The sequence below is a fragment of the Spea bombifrons genome, chromosome 6 (assembly GCF_027358695.1).
Source record: "Spea bombifrons isolate aSpeBom1 chromosome 6, aSpeBom1.2.pri, whole genome shotgun sequence".
Taxonomy (NCBI): Eukaryota; Metazoa; Chordata; class Amphibia; order Anura; family Pelobatidae; genus Spea; species Spea bombifrons.
In genome coordinates, this window is record NC_071092.1 from 43,049,161 (window position 1) to 43,071,384 (window position 22,224).

Sequence of the window (22,224 nt, forward strand, 5' to 3'; positions counted from 1 at the left end):
TACTGCAATTTACAACAAAACAGAGGAATGGCGGGAGGATAAGGAGGGGGATTCGACTCTTTAAACCCTGCGCCGCGACCCCATAATCGCACAATCCGGGGGAACAGATCAACTACTTTACAGCCAAAGGATCCTATTAGATTTTTTATTATTTCACCTGGAATGTGTAAATTCTTCATTTGCAAGATTTCTAACATTTAGGTAAAGTATTTTTAATCATTTGATTAAAATATATGCCACATTTTTTTATAAAACAATATGTTCCCAAATCCCTCTGAGCCTCTTTCTTCCTCGGATGTCTCTCTTACCAGAAGTTCAGAATGTTTGCTGGGTATGAGGGAATCGCAGGGTTCTACAGCCCTAAAAGCCCCAATAATGTGTATAGAAACAGCAGAGAATTGGTTTACAAGATTGTGTATTATTATTATTCCTAATAAGAATTATTTTTCTTATAAATGTCTTATGCAGGTACATAAATGGTTAAATAGGTCACAAAGTCACATTAAAATATAGGTATATCACTAAGCAGGGTGTTTGTCGTTCCAACTTTCTGACTTTAGTACACATTAACAAGGCTCAGACACCGAGCAATCGTGGGGGCAAAAATTGTTTAACGATAACCTCTTTTCCTTACCTCGGTGCAGAATGGGGTAAGCTGGGGGTGCACCACCGGCTGCACGTACGTATGAAAGGTGGATTCTATCTCCATTGTTCTGCCATTTAACTTCAGAATGGGGAATTCGATTATTTCCTGGGAAACGGAAAACAGAGAGAAAACATTTCTTAACTTAGAGAACATTTTCTTTGTGAAAACAATGCTGTCTGATGGGTGAGACGGGGAAATGGCTTTAGTTTTAAAAGGAATTTATTTCATCTAATACAATTTAATAAACAAGCACTTTGCCCTGAATATAAATGATACAAGCAGTAATAAAATAAATCTAGCCGACGCTCGTTTACATCTCTATTCTACAAAACTGCGTAAAAACGCATAAATATCCCGATTCCAAGAAGTGCTTTTAACTATTTCAGCGCCAAAGACTCGGCCTTTCATCTTCTGCTCACCACTCCAGCACCCAGACCTTATACTCATAAACCCCATATGCCCTTTCCCGGGACACCTGAGGGTGCATGGCGTCCATTCATAACATGCCAGCGGCCACACGATGCCACTCTCCATCTGTGTTACATGGTCAGAGGAGACTGCATCTTTACCTCTTTATATGAAAGTGTCAGATTTGGGCATTGGACATTGGCCCACAGCCATAGCCCAGGTCAGCCAGCAGCTGGGCCATAAGCATGCTTCTTGAGATTGCCCCAGCAAACTCAGGACTGTTTCCAGCTATGGGCATAATTACCAATCTATCCTGTACGTTCCCCATTACTTCAAAGGCTGCCAAAACCAGTTTCCACAGAAGAGATTGACTAAATTAAGCTCTCACACAAACCCACATATATTTTATATGTATAAAAAGTGATTCGGGTTACATTTTTTAAATATTTTGCTCCCACGGCAAGTCACGGTATGACCCAATGAACAGGAACATTCCAATGGTTGTATCAAGATCACTTTTAAACGTATTTACTGAATTACATTATAAATAAAATATATATATATATACACACACAAAACTCATTGTGTTAACATGGCAAGGGGCCTATAAAAGACCAGAAAACATCGCAAGTAGACATTTTCATATTGGTATAAAATAACCCCCAAAAAACCTCTTCCTATATTCATTACAATGCTATCATAACTATTACAACACCAATTTAATATACTAATCCATTGCAGATTCCCACAGGTAATTTAAACTCACGAGAAAGTGATTATATAAAGGAATTCCTGGTCCGATGAGATGAATATGAAGAGAAAAAAAACTGCCAATAATCAGGGGGATTGTAAAATGTAACGTTTTGCACTCATACTCTATAAATGCAATAACTATATAAAAAGGGTCAGCTCTGGCGTTCCAATGGACTGCGCTCCTGTGGGAAGCATATTAGGCTGCAAGAACATATATTTTTATCACTCGAGGAGCCGAGATCTTCGTGTGAATGATCTACTTACGTCTTCTACCCTGATAAGCCGGGACACAGAAGCTGGCTGTCAGCTCGGAGCCCCCCTGCAAGAGCCGGGGAGCGAACAACATGTCGAGAAATTTAAAAACAAAATATCGCTAAGTTCTATCAGATGAAAATGACTAATTGAGAAGGCCAATGGTTTAGTCCAATGTAACAATTTGATTCTAAGGAGGGATAATGTCTTACTTTACAGCTAACCCGTCCTGTTTCTATATTTGGGGGAGGGGGGAATCCATCTTTTCTGCGGGAAAAAAAGGGGCCCCTAAAACTGATTGAGTCTTTTATTCCAAATGACCAAAAACAACATAGTAAGTTATTGGTTTCAATAAATCCAATAACTAAATTTCTTTAAACACCTTAAAAAAAGTCAAAGAAGTTCCGGATCAGCCAAACCCTAGACAAACATTAAAGGGGAAACACATCATGGTATCTGTGCACGCGGGGACTCTGGAACGACTGTGCGACTATGCTGGGTAAGCAAGGTAAGCGAGTGTGTTTGCGTGTGAGTTGGAGTGGAAGAGAGAGTGTGTGTTATGTGGAGTGGTGACAGGGACCAGGGATGCTAATCCTCCCCGGCTTCCCTCCTCAGGCCTAAAGGAAAGGAGGGAAGACCTTCAGGGGGTGGCATTGCTGAGAAGCACACAGGTACGCAAAAGAAATTGCCGTAAAATAAGTGCTTTTCTTTACGACATCCTACAATGTTATATTGCAAGCAGCCATGTCTTAAAACTAATATTTTGTCAGTTTTAAGCGTATTCTTTTTCGCTAACCCTTAAGATGCATCACACTATAATTAAAATTATACACACAGCCCTTCCAAGTTATGCTTCTCGTTTTACTTTTGATTCAGTTAATGCAAAAATACATAAAAATTATATATATGTAACCAGTAGATTGTTAACAAACATAAAAATATATGCAACAAATACCAAAGAGATAAAACACACAGCAAGACGCCAAAAGAGATAAAAGCATAATCATTACTTTTGGTTGTTAATCCCATTTTTATTTTGCCGCGTCCCTTGTGTCCCTACCAATTGCACATTCTAAAGAAAGACTGACAATTTGTTTTGTGCCCTAAGAAGATGAATTGGTCAGTTTCTTCCTAATAAAGACGCATAGCAATGAGGTCCCGCTTTATATTTTTTTAGAACAGCGGAGGGTCTGGGGTTATGCAAATGAAACCGGTGACTGATGTCATGAGCCGCTCCATTAAAAACAAGGGGGGAAAAAAACTGCTGCTTTTTAATATTCAAAAACAGTTTGTGCAATTTAATCAAAGCAGCCAAAAGCAAACTTTTACATTGCTGACATTTTTATTAGCAAATCCGTACATTTTTAAAACTAGGCATGCAATTAGGAGAATTAACCTTTCCAAACCCAACAGCCCTGCTAAAAACAGTTAACGTGGTGACTATAGGTTTTAAAAGGGCACTTAAAATGTTAATTTATCTGAAATGGAAGATTTTTTTGAGGTTTTGTATATCTTTACCAGAACACACAAATGCACGAAAATCGATAAAGTAGACCAAAATATTGTAAAAGACATATTTTGGCCATCCTTTCAAGATCTAGTGCCTCCATGGTTCAAGAAGGATTTTAATGGGAAATACTGTCCTATTACATACTCCATACTTCTTATGTTCCTGTGCATGCGCATGCGCATACACGTTATGGGTGCACGTTCTCAACATGTTGGGTTCCGAACAGAGGTTGACTCGCAACAAAGGGAATCGATTAGCGGTCATGGTCAGGCTGGGCAATCTCGGTCTATTGTGGACACCAAGGTCGGGTACCAAAGGGGAAACCGAAAACCATAAACTATACTGAGGGCGAGGTCTTGGGGAGGCCGATATCAGATGTGGTCAGGAGACAAGTTAAGTTGGAAATCCTAATTAACAGAGGAAAAGCGTACCCAAGCACAACGGCGCCCGCTCATAGACAGAAGGACTGTGTTATGAGGCTTGAACAAATGACCTACATTATACATATATTAGGAAGCTCTGTCTTATCTACCCCCGTGTTCTATGACAGAGATACTTAGACGAGTGGGGGCATTAAGCAGCTGCTTAACCTGCTTATGCGGTAACACTACCTTCATATATAAAGCAAGATATACATGTACTTTAACATCTTATCCGGCAATTGTACAAGAAGGACAAAGAAGTTCTAACACCTCTGACATTCTTTAAAGATTCAGCAATATTGTCTTTTTTGCAAGAAACCATGTAATTTGCTCATAAAGCAAGAATGTCTGGGAAATTATAACTTATCATACAACTTATATGAAGTTTTATGGGCAAGGGGCAACCCATATCACAAGCAAACCGGTCTTTGCGGTTTTTGGGGGGGACTAACTACAATGGATATGCTCTGGATGTCTTTGCTGCTGGTTTGGTAGATACTCATGCAATGCATCGGCTCTTCCAATAAACCAATAGCAGAATTTGGTTTATAGTAAGTTTCTTCAGAACAGTCTAAAAAAACACACACGTTACTTTACAAGAGCAGCCGTACCAGATCAGGTAACCTAAATACAACTTTTGTCACTGGATGGTGGGTAAGCAGGCCAAATGATTCATGGTGAATCTCTCTATGCATTTGAATTAAAGAACGGACAAATAATTGTTATAAGGTAAAGTGCATGTGAGGGCTGGAGTATTCTCTACCGTTAAAACGTTTGGGGTCACTTAGCCGTTTTCATAGAAAACAAAGGAATTTCTAGTTGTAATAGAGCTGAAACAACGAATCGATAAAATCGATAATAATCGATAACGGAAATCATCGATAACGATTTCCGTTATCGATTAATCGAGTGATCGATTCGTCGTTGGAGCACTAGGCTCCTTTTACTTACCTCCGCCAGCGTTCCCCGCTTCTGCTCCACGCTCTGCAGTCTCCGCCTTCTTCAAGCTACGTGACGACGGAGGTGACGCGCGTCTACTATCAAGTTGGAAGTGGAACAAGTTCGTAGCGGAGGTAAGTACTCTTTGTCTATTGTCTGTGCGAATGTTTATGTGCGAGACTGGGTGCGCGGCAGAGTGTGTGTGTGTGTGTGTGTGTGTGTGTGTGTGCGTGTGTGCGTGTGTGCGTGCGTGTGTGCGCGCGGCAGAGTGTGTGTGTGGGTGCGCGGCAGAGTGAGTGGGGGGGTGCGCTGCACAGTGAGTGGGGGGGTGCGCTGCACAGTGGGGGGGGTGCGCTGCACAGTGGGGGGTCCGCGGCACAGGGGGTGGGGGGTCCGCGGCACAGGGGGTGGGGGGTCCGCGGCACAGGGGGTGGGGGGGCAGGGGATGCAGGGCAGGATGTGAGTGCAGGGCAGAGTGGGGCCAGGAGACTGGATGCAGGTCAGAGTGGGGGTGGGAGGGCAGGGTGGCAGACTGGGTGCAGAGCAGAGTGGGGGTTGGGATGCAGGGCAGGGTGTGAGACTGGGTGCAGAGTAGAGTGGGGGTGGGGGGGCAGGGCAGGGTGTGAGACTGGGTGCAGAGCAGAGTGGGGATGCAGGGCAGGCTGTGAGACTGGGTGCAGGGCAGGCTGTGAGACTGGGTGCAGGGCAGGCTGTGAGACTGGGTGCAGGGCAGGGCAGGGTGTGAGACTGGGTGCAGGGCAGGGTGTGAGACTGGGTGCAGGGCAGAGTGGGGATGCAGGGCAGGCTGTGAGACTGGGTGCAGGGCAGGCTGTGAGACTGGGTGCAGGGCAGAGTGGGGGTGGGGATGCAGGGCAGAGTGAGGGTGGGGGCACAGTGCAAAGGGGTGGGGGCACATTGCAAAATTCTTTTAAATAAACGAAAAATTTGCATATTGTTTTTTTTATCCGATTAATCGATTAATCGAAAAAATAATCGGCCGATTAATCGATTATTAAAATAATCGTTAGTTGCAGCCCTAAGTTGTAACATCAATTACAAAAGCGTTTTCAATCAATTAGCCTTTTAAACATAAACTTGAATCAGCAAATAAGTGTCATTAGAACACAAGGAGTGATGGGAGTGATAAAGCAGTGATGGGAGTGATAAAGGGCCTCTGTACGCCTATAAAGACATTCCATTAAAAATCAGTCAGTTTCCAACTACAATAGTCATTTACAGAATTAAACAGGATTTCTGATCAATTTCACGTTATTTTAATGCATCAAAATTAAGGACACTTCTAAGTGACCCAAACTTTTGAACGGCAGCGTGTATATATATTTATATACACATACACATTTCTTTTTAATCATTATTTTACAGAAAAACCACACAATGTTTTTCAGCAGAATTTTTCATAAATATTAACACACAGAGGTCTGGATCAGGCAGTGGAGAGTTCATTTAAATAATTATTTATGCTAATATTCGCAAGGATTAAACGCAATTACTAAACAGTGGCTGGTACACACACATACATACATTATATATATATATATATATATATATATATATATATATATATTACGGTCCTGACACTGGCCACAGGACGGAACTGGCAAAATCTCTAGCAGTAGAAAAGGGTCAAACGTTCCTCCTTTTATTTAGTTTTGTAAAATCAAAGTGGAAAGGTTGAGAAATGGAGAAACATAATGAAAATGAACAGTTGGGTTTTGGTTTAAATGTTATAGAACTGTCTTTTAATGGACTAATATGATTTTGTTTGATTTATTGTCTTGGAGATTGATGGCATTTTTCTTCTCCAATTATCCCTGTGTAAAGAGTGGATATGAATTATGTCTCGTCTCTGCTGGGAGGCGAGGTGCAGGTCTCTGAGAATCCACGTGAAGACCGTTAGGTAAGTGTCTCTGTTCGGAGGTTGGGGGGTTTGTGAGAGTGTGACTGCCGTGTCCCTGTAAAGTCTATTTGGAAGCAAGTTAAGAAATGATGAACAGGACTTTTACCGAGTCTAAGACATCGTTATACTCCTCGGTAGCCTTCAGTACCACGGACAGCGTATGTGCATTTTGACCAAAATCACAGGGACATAGATTGTTTTTTTGTTTTTTTTTTAAGGGAGCAGGTTACATTTTATGATGTTAAATAATTTTTTTTAAACAAATTTACGAAAATTGCCCATTTTGTCAATTCGTACGAATCTCTGGAAACGAGGAGGGACCGCCAACGCAACAAATAAAAACAAAGCAAAGTGCTCCGAATTTTAATTCGAATGTCATTGGCTCTTTCACTCTTACTCACGCTCTCTCAGACTCTCACCCACTCTCTTTCACGCTCTCTCTAGAGTGAGGCATTCGGAGAAAGCATGTGAGAGAGAGTGAAAGAGGGCGAGCGACAAAATGTCATTTCGGAATGTAGAATACCCTTTTCGAATTTCATCCGAACCGAAAGAGCTGGAAACAAAATTTGTTGTCTGAGATCAAATGGACGAGAAGGAAGAAAAATTTTTTAAAAAATAAATTAAAAAAAATATTTAATATTTGTAAGATTAGTTCTTGGTCCGTTTCCAAAAGTCTAGAACCAATATTATGATGTAAGAAATCAGGGCCAGTATTGTGATGTCATGGTGGGGCTGACATGTTTTTAATGGGCATAATCTCAGTTGTTGTGACTTCACAATAGGGTGGGGCGGTGGGTTTTACATAGAGATGATTCTACACCCGGTCTGATGCCTTCCGTATAGGATTTGCAAGACTAAACTACTAAAATAAACTAAAATAAATATCACTCAGCATAATCAGCTGGGTTTTGATGATCACATTAATCTATGACTGTTTTTCCCCAGTATAAATTTACATTTACTAGTGTGAAATATGCCAATATAACCGAGTTTAACCACCAAACACACCACAGTAAAACTGCCCGGCTTGTCACCGTCTTTAATCATATTGAAAATAATTGTACCATATTTTATTTTATTTTATACAATCCAATAGTAACTATTCTTTTTACAATAACCCCTATGAGAGACAGGTCTCAACCAAATAAGATTAGCTTATGAAAGTAATAGAGAAACATAAAATTTGACGGCAGCCTAGAACCATTTGTCCCATCTAGGCTGCCCGTTTTTTCTTAGCTGTAAAAACCTCAGACCTTATTACGTTACACTTTTATTTATAGATTTCGTAGCGCTATAACAGGGGCTGGTGAACGATAACATTAAAGCTGACATTATACAAGATCGCCAATTGCATTAACACACGCTACGGCATATTGGCACAGAAGAAGAAAAGAGACGTTCTTGAGAGCTTACATTCTATAATTTGGTCCCCGCTTTTGTCTTATCTTTAGGTTAGCCTTATGCCTATCCCATGCATGACTGACTTCCCTTATTGCATTAACATTGCAAAGAACGGGGGGGGGATCTAAATATGCAAGCCGACGATACTTTTTGTTTTATTCAATGATACAAATCTGTACGCTATGCCGTTTAAATGGTTAACTGGTTTGTCTTACCTATACCTCGACTGTTCTTAGGAAAAATCTTACATAGATCAGAATGCGTTTCTAATGTCTCTGGGAATTAAGTCAGCATGTATTGTCTTCACGGAGGAACGCACTGCGATGTGGGGTACCCGTGCTGTCTAAATGTCTATTCACAACCCCCCTTGTCTTTCCCTGTGACTAACACAACAGATAGAGACGCTTCCCTAATGACGTTATATCACAACTCAATGAGATTTAACCTGTGACATGCTTGGACTTTTCATTTAAACTTTCATTAGGACGGAAGCAATGCTGGGAGAGGAATGAAGGATCTTCTGTTTGTCCCGCTAATAAAGACAAGTGTTGGGACCTTTTGAAGGTACAATTCATCTCCTGTCTATTTATAAAATTCAATTTTCTAAAGCCTATGCAGCATTATGAAATTACAAGTTGACATTCCTGCAGAAACCTAAATATCAAATTTAAATAGACAATGACTCTTCTCGCAAAAAAAAAAAAAAAGAAAAAAAAAAGATATTTCATAGAAATTACTAGGAATTCTATTCTGTAACCTTTTAGAAAGGACTGTTCTAAATCCTGGGTATGGCATAGCAGTCTACAGTGCGCTGTGTTTTTTTTAACCATTGGAACTCACATTTTTAAGTAAAACATTATTAATATTATAATTTTCATCTATGCAGCTCCAAGAATCTGTATCGTCTAAAGTGTGACCTACATCGCTGTCAAATCTTAAAAAAAAATTGTGGTATTTGTTTCAAGAAACATTGGTCCAGAAAGGGAGGTTCATTATTAAGTAGTGGAAGATTGTATTGGACATATCAAATCTCAAAGAAGGGGGGAAAATCTCTCATAGGAGGATATTTTGCCATTTCAACAATAAAAGCTATAATAGGTTTATAAAGCAACATGATAGTATTTCCGGTATAAAATAAGGCAGTCTGCTTCTCGTAGTTCCGGTACAGTCCTCCTGGAGATAGAAAGTGGTATAGAAAACGCCACCACCTTATCCATAGCAGAAGCATGCAAGCCACATATGGGTTCTAATAGAAGGAATAAAGCCCCAAAAGGCAATATTATTATTTATTGTTTTATATAGCGCCATCAGATTCTGTAGCGCTGTAGACAGGACGTAACAAGTAGTAACATAACAATTTGACTTACAAAAAAAAAAAAAAAAAAAAAAAAGGTGAGGAGATTTATTATTTGATACACTACTTGTTATGTCCTGTTTACCTGTTGTACAGCGCTGTGGGATATGCTGGTGCTATACAAACCAATAAATAAATAGAAGATGTGGGTTGACCTCTCCCCTAAGTTACAAAAAATTCATAAACTTCACTTTATTGCAACTATAAATTTTCTAGGGCTGGCCCTTAATATATATTTGAAGTAAATTGAATTGTTTACTCTTATATTATGTATACTTAGAACCCATTGCTTGGGAACCCTTGTTGAGATCTCCACGTGGATGTTTCCGGAGCAGGTACTGTTAACTAGTAATTATCACTGCGAAACACACAGGTACAAAGCAAATTATTACCCAAATATCTTTTAAAAGCCTCCAGAGCCCTGAATATACAAACATTGCTTAGCCTGCTAACTGTAGAGCTGTGGGTTACAAGCTTGAGTTGGTCATAAAGCCGTCAACTGGCACCTTCTCTAATGATTTAATGTCTGTCCCTTATGTGCTCCCTAAGAGCGGAGACCTTTGGAGCAATAAGTGTTCTGATCCAATGTTATTTACGGCAGACAGGTTACCGCGTAAACCGGCAGAGCTCTGTTCCATTACAAGGGTTTTTATTAATTGCCCAAAAATACATGTTGTAGGTTGGGTTAAAGACCGTACAGTTAACCAGTGTTTATTGCTTCTTTCAACTAGTCCTTTGGTATTCACAAGTCCGATAATCACCCAGTTCTTGGTAACAATTTAAAAGTGACGGCGGTAGAAAAGGGAGATGCTGGGACTGGCACGATGTGCACGTTAACATCGTGAGCGCATTACTTAAAGCCGAAACTTATCCAACCATCTTCCTCTAGTAAATATATTACATTATTATAGCACCACTTATAATACACATAATAAATGGGGTATATGATTCAGAAAAAAATGCTAAGTGGACATCAAAAGCTTGCAATCTAAAAACAATGGCGGATGAGTCAAGAAATAGAAGAAGGGATAATCACGGAAATGCATAGATTGCCAGTAAATATAGCTGCCCTTACCGGGCTGCAGATGTGGCGGCTTTCTATTAAACACATATAGATTGCTTTAATAATGCAATGTGTCAATACCAATCTGAAAATACTTAGGGATAAACAAGTAATGTTTCTTAATTCTTTGCACAGTTCAATTTATCTAGTTACCTGGATGCCAAAAAGAAAACAAATGCACAAAACAGAGGGGGGTGAAGAAAGGGAGAAACAATAGAATAAACAAAAAATGAGGATTGGAAAGGGAAATAAAGAAAAAAAAAGCAAGAGAGAGAACAGAAGACAGGGAAAAGCAAAGAAAGTGAGAACATTAGAGAAGAATAGAGAGGGAGGGACAAGAGGGGGAAAGAATGAGAGAGGGTGGAAAAGAAAGAGAGAGAGAAAAAGAAATCAGAAATTTGGATAAGGCTAAGACATAATTCGGCTACAGATTTGTTTCATAAACATGGGACAGAATGCAAAGTTAATTAGATAAAGAAATCTCTTTAGTTAAAAGTTGATGCACTAAACAAATACTGATTTCTCTCAATGTCCCCTTTTATCTTTCGTGATTTACACCACAGGCAGTCCTCTAAATAATTTATGGTGGGTTAAATTTACTGCACGGCACAGGCTGACTGAAAGATTTGAATTGCCAAATAATTAGATTTTAGGGGCAAAGCTAATAAATTATCCGCCGATTTGTCCGGCCTTGTTTGTCAGCCTCACAGTGCTGCAGGTCATAGCTGGCATTTGCCTGTTTGTGTTTTAATTGCTGATTTACACATTGACAGATGAAAGCTGATGCTTCATACTTAGGGCTTCTTGATGAACAGAGGAAGGGGCAAATTTGAGCTGTAAAATGGTTATTCTCCTTGCAATCTCCCCAAAGTGGTTCAATGGTGCAGACCCAAACAGTAACGAACATGGAAAATCAGCCATACAACAAACTCCGTTTCATGTTTGACCTAAAATTAACTGTTTAGTATTTTTGTAAACATGTCAGACATGTGAAACGGACTCTTAAGGTCGCTAGTGATGAACATGCCCTTGCAAACGTAATCAGTTATAAGAAGAAAGATTGTAACACTAATGGTATGATAGAAAATGGAATATGTGGTAGCCTCACATGCACCCTGAAAAATACTGATATGATCCCATATTACAGAATACTAGACTGTAGGTTGTTTATACAGAAACCCATCTTGGTGACATGTATCAGCTCATCTACGTGTATCTACTAGATCATAGTATCAAGATCAAATTGCCTTGATGTAAAGAACAGAATGCCTCAGTCTTAATTACACAAAGACAGCCCGGCTAATGAAAGTATATGAAGGCATTCCGTAGATAAAAAGTATCTCCGCAGTAGACCATCAGGCCATTGTGGCGGTTGTGTAGGGAATGTCATCCAAGTATCACACAGCTATCAACAATGGTGACCCCAATGTGTGCAGACAACAGAAGAACAATATTAAATGGAACTCAGTTTTGGTCAGTGCTTTATGACATCTCTGTATACAATTCATTTAACGTGACGTGTATTTTTTAGGGGACTTTCCCTTTCATATAAAATTTAAAAAGCTGACATTTTTTTATAATATGGGCTACACACAAAGGGAGACAATCCTATTTGCAGACACAAAAAGACTTCCACAATTTTACCTGGGGATGGATCTGTGGTTTGTCACACGTAGCCTCGAAATCCAGCACGAGGAAGTAGTGGTATCTCTGGGGAGGGAAGGAGGTCATTGCCGCAACTGACGCCCCAAACCCTTGGCTGCCCAGTTTTCTGTTGAGCATTGGGTTAGATGCTTTCTCAGAGCCAAGGGTACTGAAAGCGTCAGGGCAGGGAGTACCCAGAGATCTTTTGAGTATCTGCTTGTGAAGTATTGCTGGCCGGATGTGCAACAGTAACTGCATTGAATCCTCTGTTGCATTTAGGTTGAAACCTAAAGAAAGAAAGAGCAGAGCAAAATAAGACACTTTTTGTTAAGGTTCCTCAAACAAACCTCGCAACTTCAACACTCTATTAAGTGTGCAGCATATCGCACAGAAAACTCATAGCATACTTTCTTCTTTTGAAGAGAACGTAGCAAGTACTTTGCAACAATGTGCTTCTTTTTTCCCATACTTTTTTAGTCTTTATTTTTGTAAATAAAGGCACACGCAGCACAAATAAATGATCTGTGGCTACAACAGAAGACAACACAGAACTGACTCAATCCCTGCTCTCATTCTGCAGAATTGAGCGGGATTTGATTCTGTAGGCTTTATTTCAGCTTTCAGTAGTCCGAGCCTTTCTTCCTCTGATGGTTTCAAAAAGACAAGGGACAAACACAAGGTAGGGCATCCTGACGTTTTTGGACTTTTGATCTCATAAACTTCAGCCCATCATCATGAGGTCAGGGAAGTTATAGACTTTAGCCAGCTGGGACTACACCTTTGAACGCCTGCATGACATCGAATAAACAGAAGAACATACAATATTTCTTCCCTCTCCACGCAAATTGTACTTGTCACTGATGCTGATGCATCGGCGAGAGGAATGCTCATTAGGCATAAGAAATAAGAAACAGCCGCACGTCAGGACAATGTCTGCTTAAAGAATGGAGATGCCCCAATTAAAGCTTTGGGCCCAATATTTAAAATGTCACATTCTTAACTAAACTAGCCCAGTCAAAATAAAACAAATCTTTTATTTATCTTCGGGGTAAAGAATTAGAACAGTGATTTCTAACATATGCAAAGACTGAAGTCACCTTTAAAAACAACAAAATAGATTCTTATCACTTGTCAAGTATACGTAAGGGAATCTGCAGACCTGCACTTTTTTTGAATGTGTATTTCTGAGCTTGGCGTGATCTAAGGAGCATTAAAGTAGTGTGATCTCAGCTGCATACTTTGCAAACATACATAGTACAATTTAAAGGTGCTGTTCCACCTAAGGGGCATCTTAAAACATCCCCAGAAGTTCTGCATCTTGTAGAGAGAAGGAAAGCGATTTGTTTCTAGGCAACTGTAGTATTTCAAAAAACCTTTAAGCACATTTATTTATTTTAAAGAGAAAACCAAAAGAACAGAGTCCTGTCATAACCTCAAAGCCCTCTCTATCTACTACATCACAGCAGTCTTCCTACAGCCGCTGCCACTTCACAAATCCACAACTGCTGCCACAAATCCTAACACTAATACCAATAATAGTGATGGCCTGCGAGTGTGATGAAAGAGATGTGATGGGAGTCATGTCTATTGTGTGAGAGGTGTGATGGGAGTGATGTCACTTTAAACTAGAAGAGCGTAAAGGTAACATCCCTTCTGTAAAGACAGAGATGGGCAGGCTGAGCAGTAAAGAGACAGAATTAAGAGGCCCGGTTGAAACGTTTTCAAGAAAATACAGCAAAACAATAGTGTTATTTTGAAAGAGGAATATGTTTATTTAAAATGTACACCATAGTGATACATAATCTAAAAATCTAGTTGGGGGAAAAATGTCTATGTGGAACAGCATCTTTAATCTTTCAGGTGAAAATTAAAAGGTAACACACAAAGAACTACAGACCAAGCAGTCAAACCAAGGACCGTGTTCCGGAGTTTAGTATTTACAGTTACTATTGTAGGCTCTGATGGATCTAGATACGTTGCTTTGTTCCATGGAGTTGTCAAACAGCCACGCTCATGAGATTTCAAAGTATTTTAAATTGCATAGCAGTGACACATTATATGTCAGGATATTAGGCATCAGCCTAGGGGGCACAGAGATATGGGAAACCCTGGGGCTGATGCACAGTAGCTGTAGCCATCTACTATAGCTGTAAGGTGGACACTCCATAGGGTCACGTAACATGATGCCAGCACTATAAGTATGGAAGCACTGGATGAAGACGTTTAGCCAGGTGCCTAACAGGTAAGTGAAAGCGAGTCTATGTTTAGGTTTCTGTTGCCTAGGGGACCTGGAGAGTCTTAATCCATTAACGCTGCATAAATTATCAACAAGTAGAAGAAAATATAAGAGACCTACTCTTCCCGATGTATTTATTCCTTAATTTCACACAAAGGTATCTTCAATTTAAGACCCAACTACAACCAATGTATTAATACACAGATACGTACATGAAGCAGAACAAACTTATGTGCAATTCAGGAAGAATATTTCAAAAACCACACTGATTTTTTTTTCAAGGGGGGATTCTTTTGGCTTTTGGGTAGTATGTTGTAAATAGGAGTCAAAAGGAGTTTTAGGGACGTATATATCGCATCAAGATCAGCTTAAATAAAAAGTCCTTAAGTGCGAGCTACATTCTAAATAAATATATTACTTTGTGTAGCGTTACTGGCTGTATTGAATCAATCTTCATTCTCACAATCGTGTTCCGAGTGTCATACAAGTGATAAAATCTAAACTAATAGCTGATTAAGGCTCTATTGTTCCCTTTATACAGCATGTATCCCATCAGTTAATGTCTATAACAACTTCATGCGCAACACATCACCGGTTTAATACCCACAACCAGTAATGTACAAGCTTCGTTTTCCCCTTGATTTATTACATGAGTAATTAAAGATATTTTTTTCATGTAAAAATCCAAAACAAGTTAAGGAACAGATCTGAAAATATTACGTTTATCCGTGAGCTGCTCTTTTCCGTTGGATGCTGATGTGCTTTGGACGCCTTTAGGATCAAAAGTAACGAGCGAGGAAAGCTAGAGATGAAAGTAGCTACACTTAAAGTGCTGTTCCTCCTAATCAGTCGATGTTGAATGCCCAAACACTTTGCAGAAATAATTCTCTTAAGAATTTTCTATATCTTGCATTATTGATTATTTTATCAAAATTATTTTCTGTTAAAAACAGTTACTTTCGCCCCAGCCAATACACAATCTGAATATACAGATGCGCTATTTGAAATGTAAATAATCTATTACAGCAGATCTGCGGTTAACGTGTTAAGTCACTCTTGTTTTCCTCTTATTGAATTACTAATCTGTCACACTCCCACTGCTGATCAAATAAGAAAAAGTTTTAATGAGCAAAAATTATTCCAGCAGATGGTGAACCGTGGATACTACACAAGATCAAGTTTGGTGATGTGTAACAGCAGCACGGAAAATAACTAGTTTAGAGAAAATGTGAAATAAAATTCAGTGTTAAACGGACTAATAAACCGCCTTCTTTACAGCGAACACCCAACCCCAGGGGTAGGTATCGGGGAGCATGTTTTTTACCTAATAGCGCCTTCTACGTATTAAAGTAATTGAGAAAACTGTACTAATAGGATTGACCACTTCAACTACACTAAACAGCACTTTATTACAATATGTAGAGATGAGACGCTCAGCCAGTGACCCTACAGTATATATATATATATTTCATGCATATGACTTAATATATTTCATGCATTATACTAAATAATCTACACAATAAGTAGCATATCCCACTGCTGAAATATTTTAGCCCATAAAACTTTTAGTTCCAACAAAATGTAACGACACACACATTTTTTACTAAATTTCCATACAATAGGTAGAGTTTGGGTGACCAACATTATACAATCATCGCCTGACATTTACCTTCCTTTGAAACGTGCCCAGTCTATGTGCTTGTGTTGTATGTCAAACAGGGAAAATAAAGATACCACGCACACGCAAAACTACAATAAATTGTTAATGTTTATCCTACCAACGTTGGGCCATACAATGCCTTCATGAGGGCAGAAATAAATTCGCAAATATAGGCAATTATGTAACAGGTGCGAACAGTCTTTTACGTACTTTATTACCTGGGCACCAAAACCCAAGGAGCCAGTAATTGCCTATAGAATTTAGTTTGCACTGACGAAGGCCTTGTATGGATGAAACGTTGGTAGGATAAACATTTACAATTATTTAATGTCGTTTTGAGTGTGCATGGTATCTTTATTTACCTTGTTTAGTGCTACTTTATTGGGGCGCTGGGTATATCTCCCCGTACCATCCGCACCTCACATAATCTTGATATGTTCCTGATGATGCACATTGCCTAAATAAGATACATTTTCTCACGTGCTGTATAATGATGCTGAGGACTAGCTTTCCGTGTTTTTATAAAGATTTTTACATTAGGAAACACTGGTTAACCTGGAAAAGAACCCATAATAATGGAAACAGCGGAGTAACTATTATACACCAACGACCCAGACAAGAAGCTGATGGAGGACTTTTCATTACGGTTGTAGGATACAAAATAATCCTTTTGCATCAGATTTCAGGTCTTTACAAAATGTACATACACACAGAGGACAGGACGCCAATTACCGCAAATCACTCACAAGGTGATTTTTGCCATTTAAAAAAAAAAAAAAAAAAAAAAAACACCTTTGTAATAAAATTTGTTGAAAAGCACTCAAAGCATTGTTCTTTTATACGAAGGTGGCCTGAATCCACGCTTCCCAAGATGCAGAAAATGTATATTTCACAGCGTGTTCTCATACTTGATGGAAACTAAAATCCTTTAAAATAAATAAAGCGGGTTCACCCCAAGCTGTGGCCTAGTATGGACTTTGCCAACAAACTTTGAAATTCTTGCTCTGGATAATAAAATAATCATCGCGCAGATCAAGAAGTTTTCCCTTCACATGATATCAAGCATTAATATTAGGACGCACGTCAAGATAGCGGAAGCAAATTGCTGCATGTGTTTTCTCAAAAAACAATTACGAAAATATGTAATATATATATAATGCTGGAACATTAGCAAAGTATCATGTTTTAAGAGCCAGGAAATAATGCATAGTGACAGAGATTGAAGTAAAACTTTAAGATCCATGCCTACCAAGCTCATAAGATTTTCTTACCCTGCCAGAAGTCTCACGCTTCTTAAAGCGGAGGATATAAAAGCTACTATGAAAATGCTGTTGGTAAAACACATAATAAAAATATAAACCAGCACAGGCTGTGGGAATGACGGCAGACATGGCCAATTAGGAGCAAATGGAATAAACGAGATTCGTTTTTTTTTTTGTTTTTTTTTTTAAATGCCCAAATGCACCAGCCTGATCACAGACACCGGCACGTGATTTGCTTCACCCCGGTCCAATACATTGCTAAGGGCCGTCTCGGTCATTCTTAACTAGGAGAAGTCTTTCAACTCCGCAAGGGCCGAAGCCCCCCAAAGACAAGGCTGAGCATTGCAGGGTTAAAATATCAAACCTACTTATACGGTAAATTACAGGTGCAGATGCATACAAAAAAAAAGATAAAGATGGTCAAAGCAACGAACAAAACAAAGTTTATTGTCATTGCAAATACGCAGAAAACGTGCATGCGCCAGTTTAGAAGAAACACAACTTTCAGTTGCACGGGACAGAGTACACCATCTACACTATCATTCAAAAGTTTGGGGTCGCTTGGAAAAGTCCTTGCTTTTGATAGAAAAGCAAATTTTGCCCATTAACATAAGAAAATTAATCAGAAAAGCAGCGTAGATGTTGGGTTTTAATTAAATATCTTCAGAGGCGTAAAAAGGCCCTTTATCACTCCCATCACTGTGTTCAAAAGGGACGTTGTGCTCGCTAATCCAAGTTTAAGCTTAAAAGGCAAATTGATGGTTAGAAAACCCCTTTCGGAATTATGCTACAGACAGAAATTCCCTCATTTTCCATGAAACAGGCTGAGTGACCCCAAACTTTTGTACGTCAGCATCAACTGCAGGGACAGGAGGCCAGTTTTGTGGTATAAAGGCAACTGGTACAGAACGGTGTAACGTACATGTAACTAGAAGAATGATTAAGTAGATAATATTTCACTCTGAGAGGGCGGTAGGTAAATGGAACAGCCCCCCTGAAGAAGCGGGAGAGGTTACACAGTGAGGGAATTTGAACATACATGTGATAGATTCTGGCTAACTTTAGGCCTAAGACGAGAGCAAGGACTGACTAAGGCGTGAGTCTTCACATCAGGGTAAATGTGCAGACTGGACGGGCCGAACGGGCCTGATCTGCAATCAAGTTCTATTTCTCTGTGTATGTGTTATATGAGCCATATAGAGGAGAGGATGCACTGAGCAACACAAAACTATTAGTAAAAGCCCAACAGGGCACAAAGTGATTGTAAATGAGGGGGTCAACCAGAAGCATCAGCTGGAGGTGCAGAAGGCCACATGCCATGTGACAGTGCTACAAAATGGGTAAAGGCCAGAAACCCAACACCCACAGGAAACATGCAGGAGCGGATTCTCTGGGATGCCGGGGTGCAGGTGCACCATCCCCCCTGGCTTCTGAGGGCCTGTGGAGAACAGGTGCCCAAAGCCATGCTGCTTTGTCTTGGGGGGCCCAGCACTGCTAGCCCCTAGTCAGACTCCCTGCCAGGCCCACACACTCATGACAGACCCTGGTGGCAGCTGCAGCCCAGGCCCCTGCTCTCCCTGGACCCCACAATGCACCACCAACCGACCCCACCCCCACAGAGACACATACATATAGATAAGAGTAACACATGAGGGTCTCTCCCACTCCTCTCCTCACACATACACACAAAACACCAGGCGACTCACCTCTCACTCTCCTCCTGCCTATGGAGACGGTCGTGACGGACAGACATCGCCCGCCAACCAGGAGTTCCGTTGTCGGCCCGTTCAGCCAATCAGCGCGTAAACGGGCGGGGACAACGAGCAAGCCTCCTTTCTCTATATCACTTTCCTACACGGATTCATGTGGGAATGTCGATCCAACATGGCGGCGGCCTCGTTGCATGCCGGGAGTTGTGGTTTTTGGGAGTGCTTTTCTTTTCTGCATGCCAGCACATGGTCCGTTATTTCCTCTAACCGCTGATGGTGCCGAGGCGTAAAACAATGGTCTAAGAGCCTCATTGTAAATAGTTAAAAAAATTGCTTTGGATGTCCAGGTTACTAAAAAGGTGTTAATTAATGTACCTCATAGATTGGGCGCTCATTAAAAAAACTATTCAAAAATACAAAGCTTTGTTCATACAATTCTGTTTTTTTTTTGTTGGTAGACTGATCCTCGTTTGCCTTTGCAGCTGTTGCTAGGGTTTCACGTAACCGCTTGTCTGCCTCATTTGCAACTAAAGCATGCCCTGCTATACAATGCAAGCCGCACCGCTTATTTTTATTCTCCCGTATTACACTTTAACCCAAGCTTTTCATTAAAAAAAAGTAAAATAACTAAAATAAAGTGTTACAGGGAGTGACACCAGAAACCAACATAATCAACAGCGTTTTTATGTGGAATATCAAATCTCTTTGCGTTTTGTTTGCTTTTTTGTAAAAACTTACAAAACTTTTGGAAAATCTAATTTTTTATATCCTTCCTTACTACATCAGGGGTAATATTTACACATGAACATTGGGAATATAACGCTGTTCAAAAAATGTAATATCATTTTGTAAAAGAAACATAAAATAAATATGATATGAGGTAACTCGGCAGAGACCGGTCATAATGTAGTGAGCTTGGGCCGTAGGGGACAGGAATGGTTAATGTCTGAAGAGCGATTGGAACAATGCTTTTTTTCCCACTTATTTCCAATAAATAGATTTATTTTACTATTTGTTGGGGTATATATATAGATATAGATATTTTCAACCATTTGTTGGTATTCAAGTCCTGTCCCAGTGGTGGGAAGTGTTGGTTACCTTTACTTCAAGATAGACCCTCGTCTATCGCCCTTGGGTGTGTTAAACTGGTATAGAATTAGCACTTTTGCGACTGAGCAGAGGGCTGAAATAAAATCGCATTGGTCAACTGTGCTTATGGGTTTGCAAATTTCTGCGTACCCATTTAAATCCGTGTGGATTGAGTATACCAGGCAAAGAGATGTTGAATAGAGCCATTACAAGCATACGCGTAAAGTCACATTTCACATTTCATTTTCTTTTTACTATTTAGGTGTATAAAAGGGTATATAATAAAACCCAGAAGTGATTTTGATTTCTGTATTGGTACCGTCTCTACCTACATGGAATTTTATGAAATTAACAGTACATACATCAATTTACAAAAGAGGTTCTGTATACTGTATAAGCTGAATGTACTAACCCTTTATTCAGGTGAAATAGTAGTCATTAAGGGACTCAAGGGAAATGGATCTCATTTAGGGCATTATCCTCCGAGAAGGGAGAAATGGGCTCAACCTAGATACAGCCCCATACACACATGGGAATGTACATTATGCGTCCCTGGGCTATTAATAGTGTGCATAGTTACTATAGCCTTGGTGTATCCTCGCTGTGGGTTCTATACTAGAAAACCTGGGCAATGTGCCATGTTACATTACATTATTCTGGGCATTGTAGGAGAACACTAAAGACCCCGTACACTTGCAATAGTATTTTCATAAGAGCTGTCTGTGAATGCACAATGAACAAGGAGATTCAGGGAGGTTTCATTGCATCATGATAGACTCATACTGATTGGGACAGCTGATTTGGTGCAGCATCACAATATGCAGCAGGGTAATATGATGGCATAGTTTGGGTTAGAATGTAAAAACACATGTATTGTTAATCATCAGGGCATTATATTACAAGAACAACATGTGTGCACTAACATCCACAAAGAGTATAACACACCCAACAGGTTTTTTATTTTCGGATATATCCTTCCACCTTCAATAAGATGATATGTGAATAAAGCTTAGTTGCTTTCACCCCAAAACTTCAAAGTCTTCTCCCATCTTTTGCCATAGCACTTTAAGTTGAACTTGATACCTTTTATTGGGCCAACAGAGAAAAATATGTAAAGTCACATTAGCTTTTGGGACCTCTTCTGTCTGAAGAAGAGACCTCTGAAGTCATAAAAGCTAACTTTAGCTATTTTTTTATGTTGACCCAATAAAAAGTATTCACTTCCGCTAAAGATTCAGTTTTGTCCTGGGCTAATATGGCCATATTTTTTCCATCCTAATACTATACTATGGATTACTTGGGGTTCTGTATTTAATGGTCAAATTCCCATGGAGGTGGGTTCTGTCTTCTTCTCAATACATTCATCAAGGTTGTTGCTTTTCTTAATGATCTTGGGATAATGCATCCAACCCTTTAATGCTTGCTTCCTAGGGCCACTCTTAGCACAAACCTTTTTGCTGCCTCCTTCATCAAGAGGTTTTTGTAGGATACAAAAAATGTTATGATATTTACATGTAATAGTGGGTCATGATCATGCCTGAGCTTGTATTGGGTCTGGAGTCCGGACCTGGTTTATATTCGTGGTGTCCTTAGGTGAAAAGTCTATTGGTTCCCAGACCCTAAAGATAAACAGGCAACTTAGACTATGGCCCCTAAAGCCCTAGCCACACTGTTTCGTGGATTTCTGCAAAATCCTTGGTATTTACACAACTTTTTCTCACTTTACGACACTTAGAGTTGCGTATTATGCATATTTACAAAAAAACATAACCTGTATGTATTTATTGTGAAGAGGGAGTGAATCCCATCGCTGTTTTTGCAACGCTCCTAAAAAGTGTGCAAGTTTCTAGTCTGCTTTATGTGAAATCGGACTCTGTCTGCCGGCTGAACCATAATCCTTTATAGCTCCTAAACGTAATTGCCATATCATTTCTTACGGCGTGCAAAATTTCAGTGAT

The 22,224-nt window shown here is 39.8% G+C and overlaps 1 protein-coding gene across 1 annotated transcript in view; it reads right to left on the bottom strand.

Annotated features, from left to right (window-relative positions):
* Nucleotides 1–19,333, bottom strand: part of ERI3 (ERI1 exoribonuclease family member 3) — a 117,907-nt gene extending 98,574 nt beyond the window's left edge. The window contains 4 exon segments of the mRNA XM_053468655.1: nucleotides 635–751; nucleotides 12,311–12,597; nucleotides 19,175–19,310; nucleotides 19,313–19,333. Of these exon segments, the coding sequence (XP_053324630.1) occupies nucleotides 635–751; nucleotides 12,311–12,597; nucleotides 19,175–19,310; nucleotides 19,313–19,333 (561 nt within the window).
* Nucleotides 19,334–22,224: the final 2,891 nt, after the last annotated feature.